Below are 20,271 nucleotides of genomic sequence, written 5' to 3'. Positions count from 1 at the left end.
GGTCCTGGGAGATGGTTTTCCTCTTCTCCTCTCTCAGAGAAGTCTCACTGGGGACTCTGGTCGTCAGATCCCATCTTCCGGGGATCCGTACCTGCCGTCTCTCAGAAGCCACCCCCCAGTAAAACAAGATTCCTCCAGAATAAGAGGCCTAGTAGGCATCTTGGGAAGAAACAGTGCCACAGAAACGGGCTTCAGATGCCCGGTAGACATTTTATTGAGGACCTTAGAGGAGGGGTGCTGAGGTGCCTACAATGCTGAGGGAGATCCAGTTCGCGTCAGGTCTGTGCTCAGGAAGTAGGTACAGAGCTGCCCTTTGCCCTTGACCTTGATGACACCCCGGCTGTAGCATGTGTAACCCAGGGACTGCAGGGCCCTGGCTGTCTCCTCAGTCACCTGCAATTGGAGGAGACATAAGGGGATGTCGGGCGGCCTTACCCTTGTTCCCTTCCCCGCATCTCTCACATGGCTCTTTTCTCACTTGGATCTTGCCGAGGACTCCCGTGCTCTCCATGCGGCTGGCCACATTCACGGTGTTCCCCCAGATGTCGTATTGCGGCTTCTGAGCCCCAATCACCCCTGCTACTACTGGTCCGTGGTTCAAGCCTGATAAGAAATGAGATAATGAGAGGCCTTGGTGGGGGTTGGGAGGGAGAGGCCTTGAAAACAAGATTACGGGAGATGGAAAGCTCAGGTGGGTTTACAAGAGAGTCTTTGGGGTTGGATTAGGGAAGGGAGGGGTGAACCGCTTAGCTCTCAGACTTGCAGCTTTAAGCTTCGGCCGAGGGAGGAAGTCTGAAGGGGGGGTGTGTCCACAAATGAGCTGGAGGACTTGGAGAGAGGAGCTACCACACTGCCCCAGCAAAGGAGGCCCTCACCCACACGCAGGCGGAAGTTGTTGAATGAGTGCTTGTTGATGACGTCCAGCTTAGACCCCAGGGCCACTGCGAATTCCACCATGGTGCCCAGATGGCTGCAGCTCCGCTCAGCATCCTGGTAAGCGGGTCCACCAACAGGGGCACAGAAACAAGCCCAGCTTATGAACAAGCCCACCGATGGCAGCCCGTGGGGAGGGGGACAGGAACTGCTGTACCTGTTGTGTCTCCTGTCCAGAGGTGGCATTTAAGCCTGTGGCTGCCATGTAGGTGCTGCCAATAGTTTTGATCTTCTCTACGCCACTGAACTTTGGCTTGGAGAGCAGCTGTAGGGAGAAGAAGCTGTCACCATCCCTTTTCAAAAAGCTAAAGGACCAGGCTGTAGGGCTGGAAATGGTGGGAAGGAGGTGGTTGGCAATGAGCAATGGAGGGAAAAGGATCAGAGAGGTTGGGGGAGTGGGGTTGGCCTGATGGTCAGGAGAGCAAAGTGAAAGGAAGGACCGAAGGCTGAAACCAGAGCCAAGAACTCAAGGGTCTTGGAGTTGTACCTCGTCAAAATCAGCGATTATCTCATTGAGCAGCCTCAGACACTCCAGTCCCTCGTGGTTGATGTTGGACTCAGAGTAGAATTCCTTAAAGTCTGGGACCGATGCGAAGAGGACACAGACACATTCGTACGACTGGTGATAGAGGTCCTACGAAGAGGAGCAGGGGTGAGGCATGCAGCTCCTGGGGCAGCAGCCTCATGCCCCAGCCAAAGGGCTAAGTTTGAAGAGGGCTGAGCCGGATGGAGAGCAGCTTCTGCAGGGCTTGGGGTGAGAAGAGGAGGTGGCAAAATGGCGCCATTTCCTTGTTTTGGAATTAATGTTTTTAATTAAGTAAGTTAACTGTGCATGTTAAATGTGCATGGCATGGCATATATGTAGAGCTCAGAGGATGCCTTTCAGGAGTTCTTTTTCTCCTTCCACCTTCATGTATGTTCCAGGTTGTAAGGCTGTACCCATTGAGTCCCAGAAAACTGAATTTTTATTTTAATTAAGTAAAATGTAGGCCTGAATGGCCACGTATGGCTAACAGTTACCACACTGAAGAGGGTAGAGCTAGAGGGATGGGTGAGCTCTTCTTCCATTCTCCATCGCCATTTGACCAGGGGTGGCATGGTCATGGCTCAGAAAGATTCTCTCTCGCTCTCTCTCTTCCTGCCAGGGGTCTCCTGCATGGTAGCTAAGATCTATCACTGAGGTATGAGTTCAAAAAACATTCCTTCTAAACAAAAGCCTGAAGCACAGGTTTTTGTGGCCACCAAGAACAAAGTGCAGGATTTATGCTCTCACAAGGCAGGGGCTAAGGAGACTACCTGACCCACTCTCTGGGGACCTCAGATGGGCTAAGATCCAAGAGCTTCATCCAAGCTCAGTCCCAGCGGCATCCAGGGCTCTGGAGGGTGGGGTTGGGAGTCACCTCATTGCGCCGGTTCTGGCCGATGAACTGGGGGGCCACGTGTGCAGGGAGCACGTTCTCCAGGAGGAGCCGGGTCAGGTTCTCCATCGTCTCAGTCTCCTCCCTCTCCTGCCTCAGCTTCTTCTTCCACAGGAAGTCCAGGCGGCAGTAATACTCATTCTAGGGTGGTAGAGCAGCACCCCCAATGCCCCACACCCAGCTTAGAGATTAGGTTTAAGGTACAGCTGTCCTGAAGAGGGATGGCCTTTAGGATCTAGTCAAATTAGGATCCACAGAACCACCAGCAGACTTTGTTTTGTTTTGTTTTTTGGTAACCATGGTTTTTCTTAGATTTGGGGGTAGAAGTAGGGAGTGATGGGGGAGGGGAGGTTTAGAGAGTGAAGAGTAAGAAATGGATTTGGAACTCTCTCTCTCTCTCTCTCAGAAATTTTCAGTGCACATATTACTTGGGCTCAGCCCTGGGGACGAAACAGACAAGTTAACAATATGGGGGCCCCAGCCTCAGCCATTCATAGAGAGGCCCTGAAGGACTGGGATGAAAGATGTACCTGCCGAGCCAGGACAAGGAGCGTGAAGAAGAAGACGAAGAAGTAGGTGGCTCCCATCAGTTTGGGTTCCTTCAGCACCCCGGGCCTGAGAGATCGGAATCAGGATCGCTCCATGCCTCCTCCTTCCTGTTGGCCTCCTCCCTGCCCCCAGTGCCCAAAGAGCCCTCAGCACCACCACCTCCCCTTTGCCTTGTGAGCGGTTCTGGTCTGTGAGACAGGGCAGCTCTGCTGTGTCCTGTCTTAGCCACCCTCCCGGGGGCTTGAGCATTAGTGTCCTGTGAATATACATACCTGGAGCCCAAGGGGCTTCGATAAAGGTGGGCAATGAGGCAGTCAGACAGCCAGGCGTGGGAGTGCAGAAACAAGGAGCAGGATGCCACCAGCCACAGCAGAAGCAGAAGCAGCTTCAGTTCAAAGCTCATGTGCAGAAAAAGGGAGCAGGAGAGGGAGCCCAACACGCAGCAGTGCATGGAGTACTGTGGGGCCAGGCAAGGTGGTCAGAAGTCAGTACACCCCCTAGATACCACCGGGAGACTATCCAGGGTCCCTGTTCTCCCAGGGCCCGGGGCTCATTGGACAAGCAGGAGTGTCATGGAGACAGACCCTAGATATGACGAGAATCTCTTCTGGGTTGGGGGACTGATGAGGAAGGGTATGGGGAAGGAGGCCTAGGGCTGCACAGAAACACTCACTGGGATGCTGATAAGAGGCAGGGGCCCTGGCAGCTCCGAGGAGCCATTGAAAGCCACGGAAGATACATTGGAAGCCAGGAAGGGGCAGTCTGATGACACCGGTAAGAAGAGCTGCGGAAGAAGATGAGCTGAAAGGCAGTAAACTCCCCGGACACAGGGAGGCTTCAGCTGGGTTGCCCCTGAGCTGGGGATGGGTTAAAGCCTGCCTCCTATAAAGGGGCAGCTTCTGATGCTTCTGATTAGGAAAAGAGCTCCAGACGGGTCCTTACTGGCAGGAGGGACTGTGAAAAGTGTCACAAATACTAGTATTGTCATCAAACCACCGTCAGCTCTTGCCAACTACTTAACCATTCCACTCTGGGCCACCTTCCTTCCTTTTATTTTATTTTTAATTTTGTAATTTGGCTGAGGGATGAATCTTATTAAATTCTAAGAACAATTATAAATTCTGTAAACTTAGCCAAGTAAACTCAGAATGATGTATGTATGTTTACATAGGTAGAAAAGATAGAAAGGACACTAAAAAAAGTGTTAACAATGATTATGCCTGGAAGGTAGGACGAACACACACACACACACACACACACACACACACACATACACACACACACACACACACACACGCACGCACACATTCCTTGCAGCATCCTTTGGTCTTAGTTCAGTCATCATTCTGGATCCAGGGGTTCCCTTTCAACCCCTCACAGGCCCGGTATGCCCTGATGGTGGTAGATAGAACCCCCTTTGTTCTCACCAGGCTGGCAATGGCCATGGTGAACACCAGGAGGATAGTGGCTGTGCCCAGAGCTACTCGCAATCCTGGTCGTGTGGCCACCAGGACAGACAGTGCTGGCAGCCAGTGTAACATCTTGGGACCTTTCTGGACACACTTCTGTGGAAAGAGAGAGGTGTCATGGCTGTGGGGCTGAGGTTCCTTCTTCAGGCAGGTCACTGCTAGGGCAGGGCTTGTCACTCCAGCTTGTCACTCCCATTCTCCCCAGACCTCTTTACCGTCAGGTGCTCTGAGAAGCAGACGAAGAGGAGGAGAAGGAAGAGGATGAAGGTGATGCTGTAGGTGATGGCTAGGGCTGGGGGCCTAAAAGGAGACAAGAGGGAGGAGGCTTTGAAGTGCCAGAAGATGCCTGCCATCTGGTTGGGAGACAGGGGTCGGGGGGTTACTAGTCTCAGGTATCCGGATTAGTCAGTGGAGTCTAAGAACAGAAGGTTCTGCTGTTCTGGGCACTGAACAGTCTAGAGTGGTGTATCAGTGGAATAGGAACTGATAAAGTTGGGAAAACAGTGAGGGAGGCAGAGGGTTCACAAGAGTGGTTCAATCTCTGGGCTGAAGCTCTTTAACCCTCTAAATGTTTAACTCACTACTCTTCAAAGTAGTGGCCTAGGCTTGAGGGGATTTTATAACTCAGTCTTTCACTGTGAGATTTGGCTTTCTCAAAGATAACGTATTTTTCAAGGGGTGCTGTTCAAAGACAGAACAGGTGATTGAAACTTGTCAGGATGTAATATATATATATATTTTTTATTTTTATTTTTATTTTTTATTTTTTCAGTACTAAGGACTGAACCCAGGACCTCGTGAAATGGATGCAGGCTCTCTGCCACCCAGTTACAGCCCCAACCCCCGCCCCAAGGTGTGCATGAAGATGAGGGCTGAAGATTATTACTCTAGAGGATGTGGGTGAAGCTCAGGGGAAGGTACCGAAGGAAGACAGTGTGGGTCAGGGGTCAGGAAGGACAAAGGGCTGGCTCTACCAAGAAGAGCCAGCTCTGCGGCTGCCTGGTCTCATCTTACCTGTTTGTCACCAGCATCTGGATGGTGAAGTTGGACAGAAAAACCAGGAAGGAGCAAGCTGCGTAGTATTTGAAGGCGGGGAGTGCAGAGAGCCGATACTGGAGGCCAAGGTTAGACAGAGACAAGGCATTGCTAACAGTGATGATGGCTCGGAAGGGCTCAGGCGAGGGGGGGGTGGTTCCCCAGCCTCACTCTCCACCTTCCAGTTCATCTATGTAACCCCACCAGTTCTTCAGGGAGATGCCCCTTCTCTCTTCACTACCCACCCGAATAGCTCAGTCTACAGAAGACATTTTTTTGTCATGTGACCCGGGTTGGCCTCAGGCACACTATGTAGCCCAGGATGACCTTGAACTCCTGATCCTTCTGCCTCGGCCTCCCAAGTGTTGGGGTTACAGGCCTGTACTACCCCACCCAGCATGACCTTCCTATGAGAGGCATGATCCTCTAATACTAGGGTCAAAAGCTAAGCAGACCCGGGGAAGGCAGGCAGGGACAGAAGTCCTAAGCCTTCTCAGGGGCAAGAGCCAAGTCTGGAAATCTTTTGGTGTTCTTCTGTCCTACCTGTTTCTCCATCTCCTTCTCCCTGAAGTACAGTGTCAGGAGGTTGAAGTCCTTGGACTGTTTCCACTGTCTGGCGCGAGGCGGGAGATGGGCAGCACCAGGAAGGATGGGGCAGGGCGGAGCAGGTGGAGGTGCTCAGAGGGTCTTTCTCTAGCCCACCTCCTCGCCTCCCTCCAGACCCTTAGTGGGGCACCCACCCTCTCCACCACACACCCTCTGGGCCTCCAGCCCTCAGCCCTCTGTTTCCCATACTTCTGAGAGTTGAGTTGCTCGATGACCTGGAAGAACTTGGCGTCCCCGGTGTCCAGTTCATCATCTAGGCCACGAGGGGTGCGACTCCTGCAAAGCCAGTTACCACAGAGGTCCTCTAGAGTGCCCGGACAAAGCAAAGCAGTCCTCCAGGGAGGACTCACCCAGGGTACCCCACTGTCACGGAGGAGGTCTCCTCACCGGTCCAGGCTCCACTGAGGGCTGAAGGCCTTCTCCTGTCAAAAGCATACACGGTGGGGGTGTGGTGAATATTTCCTCTTCATCCAGACAGATGGTAAACCTGATCACATTCTCTATACAGGTCCCTGACCGTCTGCATTTGACCTGACTGTTTCTTCTGCTTCTAATGGCCTCCATCCCATCCTGTACAAAAATCCCACTTACCCAGAAAGGAGCATTTCAAACTCTATCTCCTCCTAACTCTACAGTCTTCCAGGGCCTTTAAAACCTTTGTTTCTGGAGCTGGAGAGATGGCTTAATGGTTAAGAGCGCTGTTTGCCCTTCCAAGGGATCTGGGTTCAATTCCCAGCACCCACATGGCAGCTCACCACTGTCTGTAATGCCAGTTCCAAGATATCTGACACCTTCACACTAATGCACATAACATAAAAATTAAATAAATTAAAAAAAACTTTTGTTTCCTCTTGGGGAATATCACTTAGCTGGGAAACCCTCTTTCTTCTCTAGATTTGGGAGGCTGTTAGTTCTTGTGTCTCCTTGAAGACTGTAGATTCTAAAGGGCTAAATATTCATTGGGTTTAACTGAAGTGACCGTACAGAAAATGTTGAACCCTCTCTGACCTTTTGTGAGGTCAGCTATGCTGAGCTGAGACCTATTCAAGATAGATAACAAGGTGTGGAGGAGAGAGAAAAGGGAGAAGGGAAATCAGTTGGATTATAGTCATACAGTCATTCTCTTCTCCACCAAAAGGAGCACACAATATATGCAAAGATATAAAAATGGCCACGTATAACAAAGCAATCACCGAGGGGAGAAAGTGACATTCTGTGTGCCCCAGGCCAGTACAAGAAGTATCCTTTCCTTCCCTCCTTGGTTCATTTGATGTTCACAAGGTCACAAGTCAAAGCTTGCTGTATAGGCAAGGAGGGGAGAATGATACCCTGGGCAGAGGGGGGGGGATTCTGGACATGAGGCCTGAGTATGCATGTGTACACAGGCTCAGCTTTTGCCAACCTACTCTCATGCCTATAAGGCACACGAAAGTAGAAAAAAATGCCCACTCATTTCTGTCTCCTCAAGACTTATACCAGTGTCTGACACAGAAAGTATTTAAAAAAAAATGTGAGGGATAGGTTGGTGTGGTTCATATAATTCCAGCACCCAGGAGGTCCAGGGCAGGACGATTGCTTCCAGTTGAGCTACATAGTGAGGTCTTGTCTCAAACAATGAAACGGTGGCAGGATCAATGCATGGATGAAATATTTCAGCACAGACACTGTTCTACCACTCCAAAGTTTCACACTGTTAGGAATAAGCAGGTGGGGCTGGAGAGATGGCTCAGTGGTTAAGAGCACTGTCTGTTCTTCCAAAGGACCCGGGTTCAATTCCCAGCATCCACATGGCAGCTCACAACTGTCTCCATTTCCAAGGGATCTGACATCTTCATATTGATGCACATAAAAAATTAAATAAATTATACTTTGAAAAAAAAAAGAGTAAGCAGCTGCTAGTCTACATATAGCCCTGGATTTGATCCCTGTAGCACATAATACTTGATGCAGTGGACCTCGCCCATAGCCTCTGCACTTGGGTCGTGGAGGCAGGAAGATCAGAAACTCTAAGGGCGCACTTGGCTACAAGTGAGTTCAAAGCCAGCTTAGGATACATGAGATAGAAGCAACAGAGAGGGAACCGGGGAGGGAGGGATAGAGGGAGAAAAAAAGGGAAGGAAGGAGACAGAATGGTCATTTTGGGAATTGCTAATATTTGACTGCGTTCCTGGATCTTCAGGGGCCGATTTCTGGGCTGATGAGGCCCGGCTCCAATCAGGAGACACTCAAACAAGCTGTGTTCGTCCTACAGCCCTGACACTTCTCAGGCTTTTCAGCAACACTCTGGTGGGCTTTTTATTTCAGGCATTGGCACCCACGGTTGTCTCCTGGCCCCGGGGCTTGTGACTGACTCCACACACCAGTCCTTTTGCACCTTGGAGGACTCATTCTGCAGCAGGGTGCGGACTCTGGGAGTCTTCCTTCCTCTTCCTCCTACTCGTTTAACCCTATGACCTCTTCTTTCACTAACCCGTCATTTAGAGAAAGTCCTTCCTAGAGCTACTGCTGCCAACATCCCCTCACGCCCACTGTTTACTGAGATCTAGAATTGTTTCTGCTGGGTGGAAAAGGAAAGGGAGAGTAGATGGAACTTAGGAGTCTCCGAAGACACCTCAGAACCCCACCCAGGTTGTTCTGGGAGAGCTTCAGAAAGGTGGCTGGAGTGTGGAGCAGGTTGGGAAGGATAGAATGATCAGGCAGGGGGACATGCTTTTAGGAACATGACCCTGCACTGAACACCAACCCCAAGAAGCTGTTGGTGGGAGAGATTCAAGAGCCTTCACTCCGGGCGGGTCACAGGTCACCTCAAAAGCAACAGGCCTTCCCTAGCGTCTCCTGGGTAAAGCTACAGGCCACTCCTTTCCCTCTGCCTCCACTTTGCCTGCTCGTGGTGCCTTTCTTCTTCAAGGCCATGAGCGATTTTTACTGTCGCCTCATTTTACTCATGTCTAAGGGCTGAGGAGTACAGGCAAAACCTTGCTTGTCTACAACTTAACTTTAAGAAGGACTAAGGAAAATATGAAAGTATAGCAATGGACTCCGACAGAGGCATTTGCTGGTGGGACGGGTGTACTGAATCAGGAGGAAGTAGGGTCTCCCTCTCTCCTTCGGATGACAGGGGAATGGGAGGCTGAGGTGCATTCTCTCTGAGGTGAGCCAGAAGGGAGGGCAGGGAGAAGCTTGAACCCCTGATTGGGGCAACTGGGCAGTTCGGGACGGTAACACACTACCCAGTGATCCACGGGGGCGAGGGGAGGCTGGGAGTGGAGCCTCGGGCAGTGGAAGCTGTTTTCCCACAGAGCTCAGGTGTATGACGTGGGCATACGCACCGGCAGCGGAGTGGAGGTGGATACAGGACTGTCAACGTGGCTTAAGTGGGCGAAAGGCTTGGCTGCACCCCAAGACTCCAGGTAACGAGTCATCAGCAGGGATGGGCGCATCTTGTGCCCCTCCAAAGAAGCCAGCAGTCCCTTCGCGGTGCCCTTCTCGTCTTCCTCCTCAGCCTGGGCCGTGTGAAGTGTGAGAGTAAAAATGAGATCTCTCCCCACTCTCCCACACCCTTAACAGGCCTGGCCCACGCACATCCCAGCAGAGCGACTCAGTTTCCGGCATGGGGGTGGGAGAGGAAGAGGGATCTTGCTGACTCGGTGGTTTGCTCGGTCTAATCTGTGGGGGCCAAGCTGGGCTTTTTACCCGAGGATCGATGACCAGGTACGTAGGTTCGCCTAGCTCCCGAAGGTATGGGTCCCGGTGTTCCATGTCTGCCTTCTCCACAGCATAAGCCCCTGCCAGCAGGGCCAGGGTAGCCCCTGTGATGTGTACTCGTCTGGAAGGAGGGAGCGGTCGGGGGGGGGGGACTTCTAAACCTTTAATCTCTTTCACAGACCATTCCCAGAGCTGCGGTTTCAAGAGTGGCCCCGTGTCACGGTGTGTGTGTGTGTGTGCCTCCCTACACTCCAGGATCTCCCTGCACTTGTCTGAAGGGACCGTGAGCAGGATGGCAGCGTGAGGGAGACTCAGCTGGCCTTCTGCCGCAGCTGCCCCCGGCTCCCGGTCTTACCCTGGTACACCGCCAGCTTCCATGTGGTTGGCCAGTGTGACATCGTGGGACCAGACGTCGTACTGCCACTTCTGCAGCCCGATGACCCCACAGAGCACGCTGCCCGAGTGCACACCCACGCGCATGCTCACATCCACGCCGGTGGCTACCCGGAGTTTCCTGAGCAGAGCGTGGGGAGAGCTCAGTCCTGCCGGTCCTCCTCCTCCCAAGGAGCGCGCTCCCACCCCGCCTCCCGCACCCCTGAATTTCCCCTGCGCGCGCGCGCACCCGCACACCCGAGCTGACCTGATGGCCCGGCACATGTCCAGCCCCATGCGCACGCAGTTGACAGCGTGGTCAGGCAGGGAGAGCGGCAGTCCGGAGACGCAGTAGTAACAGTCCCCCAGGATCTTGATCCGCATGCATTCGTGCTCCTGGGAGTATGTGTGTGGGTGGGTAGAGGAACCTGGTTAGAGGCCAGAGGGGTAGGAGGGAGTTGGGAAAGGTGGGAGCAACTGTGGCGTCCCTGAAGAACTTCTGAGGTTCGGAATGCCTAGCTCAGATCTGTGGCCTCTCCATGTGGGGCTGACTGGGGGGGGGGGGGGGAAGTCCCTCGGGCAACGTCAGAAGGGATAACCAAGGGCTGGGGTGTCTGTGGTCCTCCCCGGTTTTGGTACGTGTAGGGTACATTCATGTCAGCAGATGACAATGGTATCGGGATTGGGGGCGAGCTAGCGTGTATCCATCGCGTCTGCTTAGGTGTTAAGCTGAGTCCCAGAAAACAGGAAATTCTCCTGGGAAGAAAGGCCTCTCGAGGTGAGAATGCCCGAAAACCCCTGCGCATGTGCGGAGGCATGACGCTCGGGTGTCAGACGCAGAGAGGTCTCTCGAGGATGGGGACAGATTCCCGAGTGGGAGTTTTGTGGGTGGTCCCTACGTCCACTGCAGTAGCTCGGAGCTCGGCCTGGCTCCAGGGTAAGACTTCCTAGAAGATGGGTGCTCGTTTGAGGGCTTCCGGGTGGGGAGGTAAGTCCCTCTGACCTTGGCGATTTGGTCGAACTTGCCGAAGAGCTCGTTGAGCATGAGCACCAGCTCCTTAGGGGAACACTCGCTGGCCAGCCGCGTGAAGCCCACGATGTCAGCATACAGCACGCTGTGGAGGGTGGGCTGTGTCAGTGGGGCCGCGGCTGCGGCCGGGGGGCCCTCCCCGCCAGCTGTTGCGTCTCAGACCTGACTCCTTGGTGCCTCTTGACATACAGGCTGTGAAAGTTGTTTGTGTTCTCTGGCCGTGACCTCTGTCCGGCCTGCAGCCGTGTCATGATCTCCGCTTTCATCTCTCGGGCCAGGTAGGCGGGGAGGATGGACAAAAGGAGGTGCTCCTGGAGAAGGGCCCTATGAATGACAGTCCTCCTACCCTCGTGTGCCCTATAGCCAAGGACCTCAGCCCTTCCGATTACACAGGCTCCCACAGATTGCGCGTGACCTGCTGGTAGGCTCCCCAGAACGTCCAGTTCACTCAGCAGGATTCCGGAAACCCATTTTGTTTTGTTCTTGGAACTGAACTCAGTATCAACCCCTAGATTTGAAATTTTCCTTTAATATAATAACTATTGTTATTATTAACAATAATAACTTGAGAAAGTATCTTACTACATATCCCTGGCTGGCCTGAAATTCCCTGTCTAAACCAGGATGGCCTCAGACTCACAGAGATACGTCTGCCTTTGCCTCCCAAGAACTGGGATTGAAGGTGTGCACCACTCTACCTGGCTAAAATTTAATTTTATCATGGTTATACGATGTGTGTGTATGTGGGCACTTGTGCCACCGTGTATGGGTGGAGGTCAGAGGACAGCTTTGTGGAGGCTGTTGTCTGTCTACCTTCCCTTAGGCTCTAGGACCTCAGCCTTGTGCAGCAAGGGCCTCACCCTCAACTGTCTCTCTGGGCTTCAATTTATGCATAACGACAATCTTCCAAGGGTGGGCAGTAGCCACACTTCACAGAACGGAGGAAATGCTTGAGCTAGGCAAATGAATTACCCCGACCCACTCGTACAAAGGTGCTGAAAAGCTGCTCGTTCTGAGCTGCAGCCCCTTCCGGGCCTCCCGTCCTGCTGACCTGGTGCTTCTTCTCGGTGTCCAGCCTCCGGCGTGAGTGCAGAGAGCTGAGAGCCTCCCGGAAGGTGGCCCGCAAGGCTCGCTCCATCAGGGCCTTATGGTATGCTCCCACCACGTTCCCGCACAGGAACAGCACGGCATTTGCCGCCAGCTGTGGGTAAAGGCCAGACTTAAAAAGCACACTACCCCGGCGGGCTGGGAGAATCTATCTGTGGCCTTGGAGCTGCTTCCGAGAACAGGATGAGGTGAGCCTGGCTCCACAGTTAAGGACCCAAGGATCTCAGAACAATTGGTGCCATACTGTGACATCCACGAGGAAGAGCCGGTCCTCCTCCTCCTCTGCACTTTCTGCCGCACACTCAACTACAGGGCCAACCTGGCCACTTAGACCAGGCTGTACATTTACATCTAGCATGCATATTTCCTCTGACTAGAATACTATTCCACCATATTCATCTCCCGAGCCCATTCCCCCTGCAAGAAACTACTCAAGTTCCGATTCACATTTTCCATGTACGGTCCACTCTTCTGTACCTGTGAGAGGACCATGATGTCCCCGTGGCTATAGCGCCCTCTTCTGGTAAAGGCAGGTATGGCACATTGGTGTACCGGAGCTCCAAGAGGTCGCTAAAGCAGTTTATCTGTGATGGATCCTACACTCAGGGTCTAGCCCAGCAAATGCTGGGAGCATTTTTGTTTGTTTGCTTGTTTGTTTTTATTAAGCAGCTGAGGGTATACGACCTGCACCACGTGAGTTTTTACCTGCGGTAGCAGAGCCCTCTGTGGGTCAGGCTGCCACCCGAGGTACACTCCAAGGACCAGCAGGTGTGAGAGTGATGAGGTGAGGCCTGCGACGGCAGCATCTCGCATGCCCAAGGGCAGCATGGCATACACGGTGAAGATGATGAAGAGGAAAAACGACACCTGGAGAACGGTGTGGGGAGCTGAAGGCCTGGGTTGTACTGCACAGGGTCTGAGTCTGAGGTCCACACTCCCTGGTCCCCTTGGCTGTGACTCTTCTTACCTGGTCCCAGGCGCTCACCACACCCCCAGTGAACAGGAATCCATAGCCCAGGGCCAGCAGTGCAGCCCATATGAGGCCAGAAAGAGGCCGAGTCCATCGCTGCAGCTGCTGCTCCCAGGAAGCTAGCCCCAACAGCAGAGAGAAGCCACCCAATGCACACAGCACAGTTGTTAGGAAGCCTGGGTCTGAGGTCAGCTCCTGTAGAGAAAGGGTGGATGAAGAAGCACTGGGAGCAGATACTTTGAAGCTTTCTCAAGGTGAGAAGGAGCAAACTAGATGTCCTTCAAACCAGCTCTGTAAAGTGTCTTAAATACATGTACAAGAATAATACAGGGCCAGTGAGATGGCACAGTCACAAACCTGATGATCTGGTTTAATTCCCAGAATCCACATGCTGAGAGATGAGGACCCACTCCTTTGAGCTGTCTTTACACACATACACACATATACACACACACACACACACACACACAACTAGATAAATGAATTTAAAAAAAAAAAAAGGAAAGAAAGCAAACATGGCCACTGATGCTTGCTTTTCACATAAGAAACTGCTGAAATCCAACTGTTTTTATCCACAAAGGTCAGCAGTCTGACACGGTTCAACCTAACATATCTCAGAAGTTTGCAGTGGGACCAGGGAGAGCTATCCAGAAGACCTGCTTACTCTTGGCTATTTGCAAGCCTGTGCTCTTCCTGCTTTCTTTCTCTCTCTCTCTCTTTCTTTCTCTTTCTTTCTTTTCTCTCTCTCTCTCTTTCTTTCTCTCCTCCTCCTCTTCCTCCTCTTCCTTTTCCTCCTCCTCCTCCTTCTTTGTTTTGAAGCAGGGTCTCCTGTAGCGTGGGTTGGCCTCTAACTCACTGTAGCTGAAACATTTGAACTCCTGGTCCTCCTGTCCCTATCTCCCAAGTGCCGGGATTCCAGACTTGTCTGGCTGTTTCCACAGTTCTTACCTGTTAATGGGGAACATTAGCATCTGCTTGGCATTCAGGAGTGAATTCACCCAAATGGCTGATTTGTGTGGGAGAATGCTCCCTCCTGAAGCCATGGTGCTAAACTTCAACACACACACATCTACCTGGGCAGCCCAAGGTTCTGCAACTCCTTGCCATCCAAGCACTGAGGTCTGCTGCCTTTTCTCTAGCCTGCAAGTCCTGCCACTGTCCCCACCTTTGTCCCCACCTCTTTCTGGACCTGGGGTAGAGAAGGATGAGCTGTGCTCATCCTTTTTTCCCACCTCGCTGTCAAGAAGTGAAAGGAAAACCCGGAGCAGAGTGTCTCCATATTTGAAATGGAAGAGCCTCTTCCTGCGCAAAATGAAGATGGGGGGAAAAAAGTTGGTGGAGGAAGAGGGCAACTGAGCCACAGCGGGATGAAAACTGCCTTTTGGAAGTCTGTGGGCACCGCTCACAGCCCCACATTCCCAAATCTGGAGAGAAAAAAGTCAGGAAATGAATTCCCCTAGGGCCGGTGAGTAGAGTTTCCTCTCCGGTAAAATGGAAAATCCGGTGTTGGATTTACTCTAGAACCAGTAGAGCGCGGTGAGAAACACCCAGGACTCACTTCCCAGTCTAGACAAGCTTAGAGGGTGGACAGCTTGGTCACACGTGCCCAGGGTCACAACAGTTCATGACGAGGTTCAGTGCTCTTTTCCGGTTCCCAGCAAATACATTATTAACTAAAGGACCCCGCAAATCCCAGCCCTTCAAATGTCCCCAGCCTGAGGCAGCCCGTCTCACCCTGCCGCTGGCCCAGGCGACGGCGGGCAGTGCCAGGAGCGCGCAGAGCACGATGACCAGGAGCAGCAGCAGCAGTGGGTACTGTTGGCTCAGGCTGTAGTAGGTCTCGTAGGAGAGATCTTCGCTGGGAGGAGGCCGGGGGCTGAAGAGGCGGGCCATGGGCTTCCTGGCCCCAGCCTGGAGCCCCTACTCTGGGGACGGCAGGGGGCTGGCTTTCCCAGGGCCTCTCTCACCCGGGCCTCTCTCACCCGAACCCCTAAACTTTCAGCAGAAGGGGTCCCCGCCAGGTGCTCTCTCCCAGGGCTCCCGGGTGGCGGTACTTCTCTACCCTTCCCACACACCAGGCCGTGCTACTGTCCTAGCAGAATTCTCACCAGAGGGACAGAGTTGGAGCCGACAAAGAAGGGACCCCAGAATCTCCCTCTACCCATCAACTCACTGCTTTGGGTTAAGCTCCCGAAGTTCATTCCCCCTCGCTGCTTCGGGGCCTGCCTGGCGACTGGCACTTCCCTCTTGGCGCCAAGGCCCCCTCCCACTTCCCCATGACACAGCCCAGCCCCTTCCCGTGCGGAGCTGGGCTCCCCTGGCTGCCTCCCGTGCTCAGATTGTGTTTTCTAACCATCACCTTCCTCTTTAATGAAGCGCGTGTGGGCCGTGGGAGGAACACGAGGTAATGGGGAGGACCAAAAGGGATGTGTCAGGGTAAGGGTACAAAGTTTCAGAGTGGGGAGGTCAAGGAAAGGCTGGAAGTGAAGCCTAAGAATGCTGGGCGAAGCGCCCTTCTGGTACCAGCTGGGGCTGGGGTGTGGGTGAGGTCCCCCTGGTGTGGCCAGGTGTGAAGCGGAAACTCAGCTCCTTGGTGCGCTGCTTTGCTGCATACAGTTACCAGTTCTTGGATACAGAAAATCAAAAACGCTGCCTTGCCTGGAAAGCAAGCCGCACACAGCTGTGCAGCAGGCTAGGAGAAGGAGCGGTCTAGGGAGCCTGGGGCAGCTCCTGAGGTCCCTCCTCCGCCAGGGGCCCAAACCCCAGCGCTCAAATTCAAGGAGAAAAGGAGAGTGGAGAGACTACAGCTTGTCTCGCCAGTTTAGGCTTAGGGTGGTGTCAGTCCTGAGCCCTGGAGGAAACGCCCCACCCTGAGACTGGAGCACCAGAGCCCTCTGATGCCTTCCCGCCACCAGCTGGACCCTGACCTTCCGTGCCAGGAGTTGGCCTATATCTGATCCCTAGAGGCCTTTTTCCTGTTGCACCATCTCCTTCTACCCTGGCAGCCAGCTCCCGGCCACCCATCCCTGCTGCCCTGGATTGACACCTCCGACTCACAGTAACATATTGTATTTATTGACTTTTGGAAGATAGGTCAAAGTCAGTCTGGGTGTAGGCCCAACTGCTCTCCATGAGTGTTGCGAGCCACAGGGAGTGGCTACGATTGTCTCAGCCATTCCAGGTTGCTTAGAAAGTGCTTTTATTCCCACCATAATGACTAATGTGGTGACTCCCAGGGTCCAGGCTCTTGCAGACACTCTCTGAAATCTGCTCGTGGACGGGTCACCGGCCCGTCCCTCTGCCCATCTGTGTTGGGCCCTTCTTGGAAAAAGCAGTTTTTGGTTGTACTGACAAGACGTTGTGGTCCCCGATCTGCACTCCATAACAGTAGTTGAAGCTAAAAGATGGCTGCGGCGGCCCTTTAAGAGAGGAGGTGGTGGTGGGAGGATTCAGTGGTTAGAAAGGTGTGGCTCTGGGGAGAGAGGCAGCGGCACCTTGTGTTCACCCTGGGGAGCGCAAGTGCGGGGTCTTTGCCTGAGAGTAACTGTGTCACAGTACGATTTGTGCCTCCTCAGAATTAGTTCTGTAGAAGCTCAAGAGCAGTGCTTGGTATTTGGGTGTCTTCGATGGGAGACTCTCTGGACTGCCTTAGCAACAAAGGAACCGAGGGAGCTCATGGACCTGGTGCTGGGGAAAGTCAGCAGGTCCCAGGCCAATCTAGGTTTTGTTGTGTGACCTCAGTAGGCTCCTTTCCTAGTGCGTGTCAGGTTTCTCGCATGTTAAATAAGACATATGGGGCTTAGATGATCTCTAGTCATTTCTTCCCACCTCCAAAGTAACTTGAGTCTATATGTTTGTGTGTGTGTGTGTAGGAAGAAGGTGATGGGGAAGTTGAGCAGGGGAGACCAATAGGGATGAAGAATGGGTACCTGCTGTTGGATTTGGCGTTGGGATCCCAGGGGACCAATGAGGGCCATGTCTTCTATTTCCCTGAAAACATCAGAGTTCACAGGCTTTCGGGAGGGTAGTCCCTTTGCTGCATACCCATCAGGCCTGACTTTCCCTTGGGAAGGGGGCATACCCTAGTTTTTCCAGTGTCTCACCTGATTCCCTTGGGGGCCGGGATCTGGAGTCTCATTAAAGAATGGTCTAGGTGTTGGGCCTTGGAAGGGTAAAGTATGTGGAGTTTGGGGAGTCCGAGCCCCCATGTCAGAAGATGGCGTTGCTGTTGTGGTGTGCCCAGTGGGTTCTTCCTGTGTTCTCTTCTCAGTAAAGTTTATGGATTTTTCAGGAGCTGGTCTGGAGGGCTCCTCCAGACGCATGTGGTCCAGCATTTCAGTAACTGTGGTTTTCCCTGGGCAGTCCATTTCTGTACCTCTTTGGCTTGGCTCTAGGGCAGACGACTTTCTGTAGCTGCTTCTGTGCTGAGACAGATAATGCTTTACCTGCACACACAGGAGGACCATGTGTGTCAGGAGCTGGGATAGCCACAGTGAATATCTTCTTGGTCTCTAATCTAATAACTGGAGACTCATGGAAGGTTTGGGTGGGTGGGAATGATGGTCAAACATTAAAGAATGGTTGCCAGGGGACATAAATTAGACGGTCAAGGGGGCCACACAGCCATCCCTCAATAGCTCCTGGGTAGGAAGGCAGTTTTGGAAACTCACTTTGGAGACAGCAGCATCTATCTTGTCCTGTACCTGGATGAAAGCGTCATTGGTTTTTGGTCGGCAATCTGAAAGGCAACAGTGAGTTGTATATGAGCAGAACTTTTTTCCTTAGGAAAGGCTCTGCTCAAGACCCAAGCTTATCCTAGTCGCCAGAGAAATGGCCAACTTGCCCTGGAAGGATGGCCTGTTTTTGGGCTCAGAACTCCAGCAATGCACCATTAACTCCTTCAGTCCTGACAGGCCAGGAGTCTCACAGCTGTCCTGAGGCAGCTCTGTCATCGGAGGTCGATTCTGCCTTTCACACACGGCTCCGAGAACTAGCGATGAATTGTCTACCACTGGAGTTGGGGAGAGTGACCATCACAAAAGGAATTCATTAAACGAGGAGACACCGATTCTGTTGTGGACAGAAACAGGGAGTCTCATCCCAGGAGGAGGTGAGGTGGGAAGAGGGCAGTAAGGGCGGGCTTGGGGCTTTTGGTGCTTTCCGGCACCTGGGCTAAGAGTCTCAGAGTCCATCTAAGCCTTACTCTCGGCTTCTCGACCAGCCAGCACTGCCCACATGAGGATCCCAAAGCTGCACAGAGACAAAGTGGAGGCTTAGCTGGCCACTGGCAAGACCGAGTTCCCACATCACATCCTTTAGAAGGGCCCAAACAGGTGTAGAAATTTGGGGTGCACTGGGGGTGGACAGCTTACCTGTAGACATCACTGGCTGGAGAAGCCTTCCTGTTGACATCAACCAACAGCTCGGGGGCCAAGTAAGCTAGGGTGCCTCCCGAATTTCTGGACCCTGACCCTGTCTGTGACCCTCCCTGAAATGTGGACAGGCCAAAATCTGCTAGCTGTAAAGGAAAGGATGAAGAGGGTATTAGATGAAGGGGGCCAGAGAGCCTCCAGAATTCCCCCCTCTCTCCTCCAGAAGATGCAGCCTCAGCTTTTGGAAGCTGGTCTGGGGAACCAGAGGACAGAGGTGGGGTCAATGAAACCTGAGGCAGGAGATCTAAGTTGGTGATGTTCAGGCCTGGGTCCATTGAGGGGCTTTGTGGAAAAGGCCTGTGAAACCGGTCCAGGTGTGTAAGGAGGGCGTCCGTCACCCGGTATAGCTAGAGCTAAAACTCTTAGTTGGGTGTTGCCGTCTGAGTAATCTTGTTTTCAGAGGGACGGGCCGAGGGTATTCAACATGGCCACAAGCCTGACCTTGGCGTGGAGATCCGGGTCCAGGAGGACATTAGAGGGCTTGAGGTCCCGGTGCAGGAGCACAGGGTTCAGGCTGTGCAGGTAACACATCCCCAGCACCACTTCCTGCAGTAGGCGACAGAGGAGAGGCCAGGGCCGAGGGCACGCGGGCCGCAGCAGCCCCGCGAGGGAGCCGTACTCCATGAACCCTGTTACAAGAGCCGGCCCGGACGCACAGTCCCACCTGAGGCTCTCCGTGACCCCCAGCAGGAGCAGCACGTGCTGGTTACGCAGATTCGCCATGGCCTTCACCTCTCTGGATATCGCCTTCCTACAGGCCAGAAAGGGAGCTACGGTTGGGTTGGGCCCTGGGGGATCCCACCCTGACCCCACTCAAGCTCCTTGATCACACCGCGCCTGCAGCCGGGGCCACTCACGAGTTCACGACCTTGACGGCTACATCGTGGCCCCATGTTCTGTGTTTTGCCCGGAACACTGCACCGAACCCGCCTTTGCCCACAAACTCCGGGTTCTCCAGTTCTTCGCAGCACACGAGAGGGGCCGAGGCGCCACTTGGCCTGAGGGAGGGTGAGTGTGGAGGCCCCACCTCCGGGTCAGAGCATCCTCCGGTTCCTGATCTCCGCACTGCGCGCGGGCAGCGTGTCCAGCCTCCCCCTGCGGCCCGCCTCGCCCCAGCGCCGTGCCCTACCTCAGCAAAGGCGGCCTCCGAGTGCGCCCCAGGGCATCCTGTGTGGATGTGCCGGAGAGAGGGCTCACTCCCAACTCACCATAGCTTGAGAGAAGACATCTGGAGCTACCGGCTTCCTGGGGTTGTGCGGGCACAGCTGGGGCTGTAAACACGACGCCTCGGCTGGGGGTGGCGGTGGCGTGTGGGCTGATTGAAGACAGGGTCCGCGAGGGGAGCAACTGATTGGTCACAAGGCGGGAGGTCTGCGCCCCGAATTCCGCTTCCCAGGTCGTTCCCCGGACTTCGAATGACTGAAGCACTTCCTTTTTTAAAGGCGGTGCTGCTCGGGGGCCCGCCCCCTGGGGTGAGGCAGAAAAAAAAAAAAACCAACTTGGGGGCTGTCATTTCCTGTGCACCTGCCTCGAATTGCTTCTGCTTAAGGGAATAACTAGTCATTGGGTGTGCCACAAAAGGAGCCCTCACCGTCGAGGAACACGCAGTTAACTCCCCGCCGCCAGGTACACAAGCTGGCTTCTT

General features: G+C 53.5%; 3 protein-coding genes across 9 annotated transcripts in view; 1 reads left to right on the top strand and 2 right to left on the bottom strand.

Moving 5' to 3' along the window:
* Window positions 1-190: 190 nt before the first annotated feature.
* Adcy4 (adenylate cyclase 4) lies at window positions 191-15,464 on the bottom strand. Of its 5 annotated transcripts, none has more exons than XM_060391151.1 (26): window positions 15,368-15,464; window positions 14,929-15,119; window positions 13,192-13,389; window positions 12,930-13,091; window positions 12,169-12,318; window positions 11,280-11,428; window positions 11,091-11,202; window positions 10,356-10,483; window positions 10,071-10,229; window positions 9,704-9,836; window positions 9,340-9,513; window positions 6,398-6,432; window positions 6,200-6,286; window positions 5,948-6,017; window positions 5,384-5,481; window positions 4,585-4,669; window positions 4,328-4,465; window positions 3,574-3,684; window positions 3,173-3,357; window positions 2,882-2,966; window positions 2,334-2,492; window positions 1,421-1,567; window positions 1,091-1,198; window positions 876-990; window positions 479-603; window positions 191-393 (listed from the first exon to the last, which is right to left on the bottom strand). In XM_060391151.1, exons 2-26 carry the CDS (start codon window positions 15,085-15,087, stop codon window positions 247-249), a joined length of 3,219 nt encoding a protein of 1,072 aa, XP_060247134.1. In that variant the 5' UTR covers window positions 15,088-15,119; window positions 15,368-15,464; the 3' UTR covers window positions 191-246. The 5 variants fall into 5 exon arrangements, 3 of the variants coding, with proteins under 3 accessions (XP_060247134.1, XP_060247133.1, XP_060247135.1); XM_060391150.1 differs by having other exon boundaries at window positions 14,929-15,114; window positions 15,368-15,386; XR_009594188.1 differs by having other exon boundaries at window positions 370-393; window positions 479-792; window positions 14,929-15,114; window positions 15,368-15,388.
* A 783-nt stretch (window positions 15,465-16,247) lies between these two features.
* Ripk3 (receptor interacting serine/threonine kinase 3) lies at window positions 16,248-20,030 on the bottom strand. 3 transcript variants are annotated; one of them, XM_060391155.1, is made up of 10 exons: window positions 19,835-20,030; window positions 19,484-19,624; window positions 19,068-19,377; window positions 18,567-18,712; window positions 18,398-18,444; window positions 18,038-18,205; window positions 17,865-17,932; window positions 17,298-17,618; window positions 17,124-17,184; window positions 16,248-16,613 (listed from the first exon to the last, which is right to left on the bottom strand). In XM_060391155.1, the coding sequence occupies exons 1-10, from the start codon at window positions 19,852-19,854 to the stop codon at window positions 16,477-16,479; spliced, it is 1,419 nt and encodes a 472-aa protein (XP_060247138.1). In that variant the 5' UTR covers window positions 19,855-20,030; the 3' UTR covers window positions 16,248-16,476. The 3 variants fall into 3 exon arrangements, with proteins under 3 accessions (XP_060247138.1, XP_021505985.2, XP_060247139.1); XM_021650310.2 differs by having other exon boundaries at window positions 17,298-17,639; window positions 19,835-20,028; XM_060391156.1 differs by having other exon boundaries at window positions 17,298-17,639; window positions 19,756-20,026.
* Window positions 20,031-20,057: 27 nt separating this feature from the next.
* The window catches only part of Nfatc4 (nuclear factor of activated T cells 4), a 32,726-nt gene continuing 32,512 nt past the window's right edge, over window positions 20,058-20,271 (top strand). The window contains exon 1 of the mRNA XM_060391154.1: window positions 20,058-20,252. The gene's annotated coding sequence lies outside the window, so the exon portion shown is untranslated. The remainder of the gene's footprint in view (window positions 20,253-20,271) is intronic.

Source organism: Meriones unguiculatus, chromosome 9 (genome assembly GCF_030254825.1).
Source record: "Meriones unguiculatus strain TT.TT164.6M chromosome 9, Bangor_MerUng_6.1, whole genome shotgun sequence".
Taxonomy (NCBI): Eukaryota; Metazoa; Chordata; class Mammalia; order Rodentia; family Muridae; genus Meriones; species Meriones unguiculatus.
This window is presented reverse-complemented; position numbering and strand designations above follow the sequence as displayed.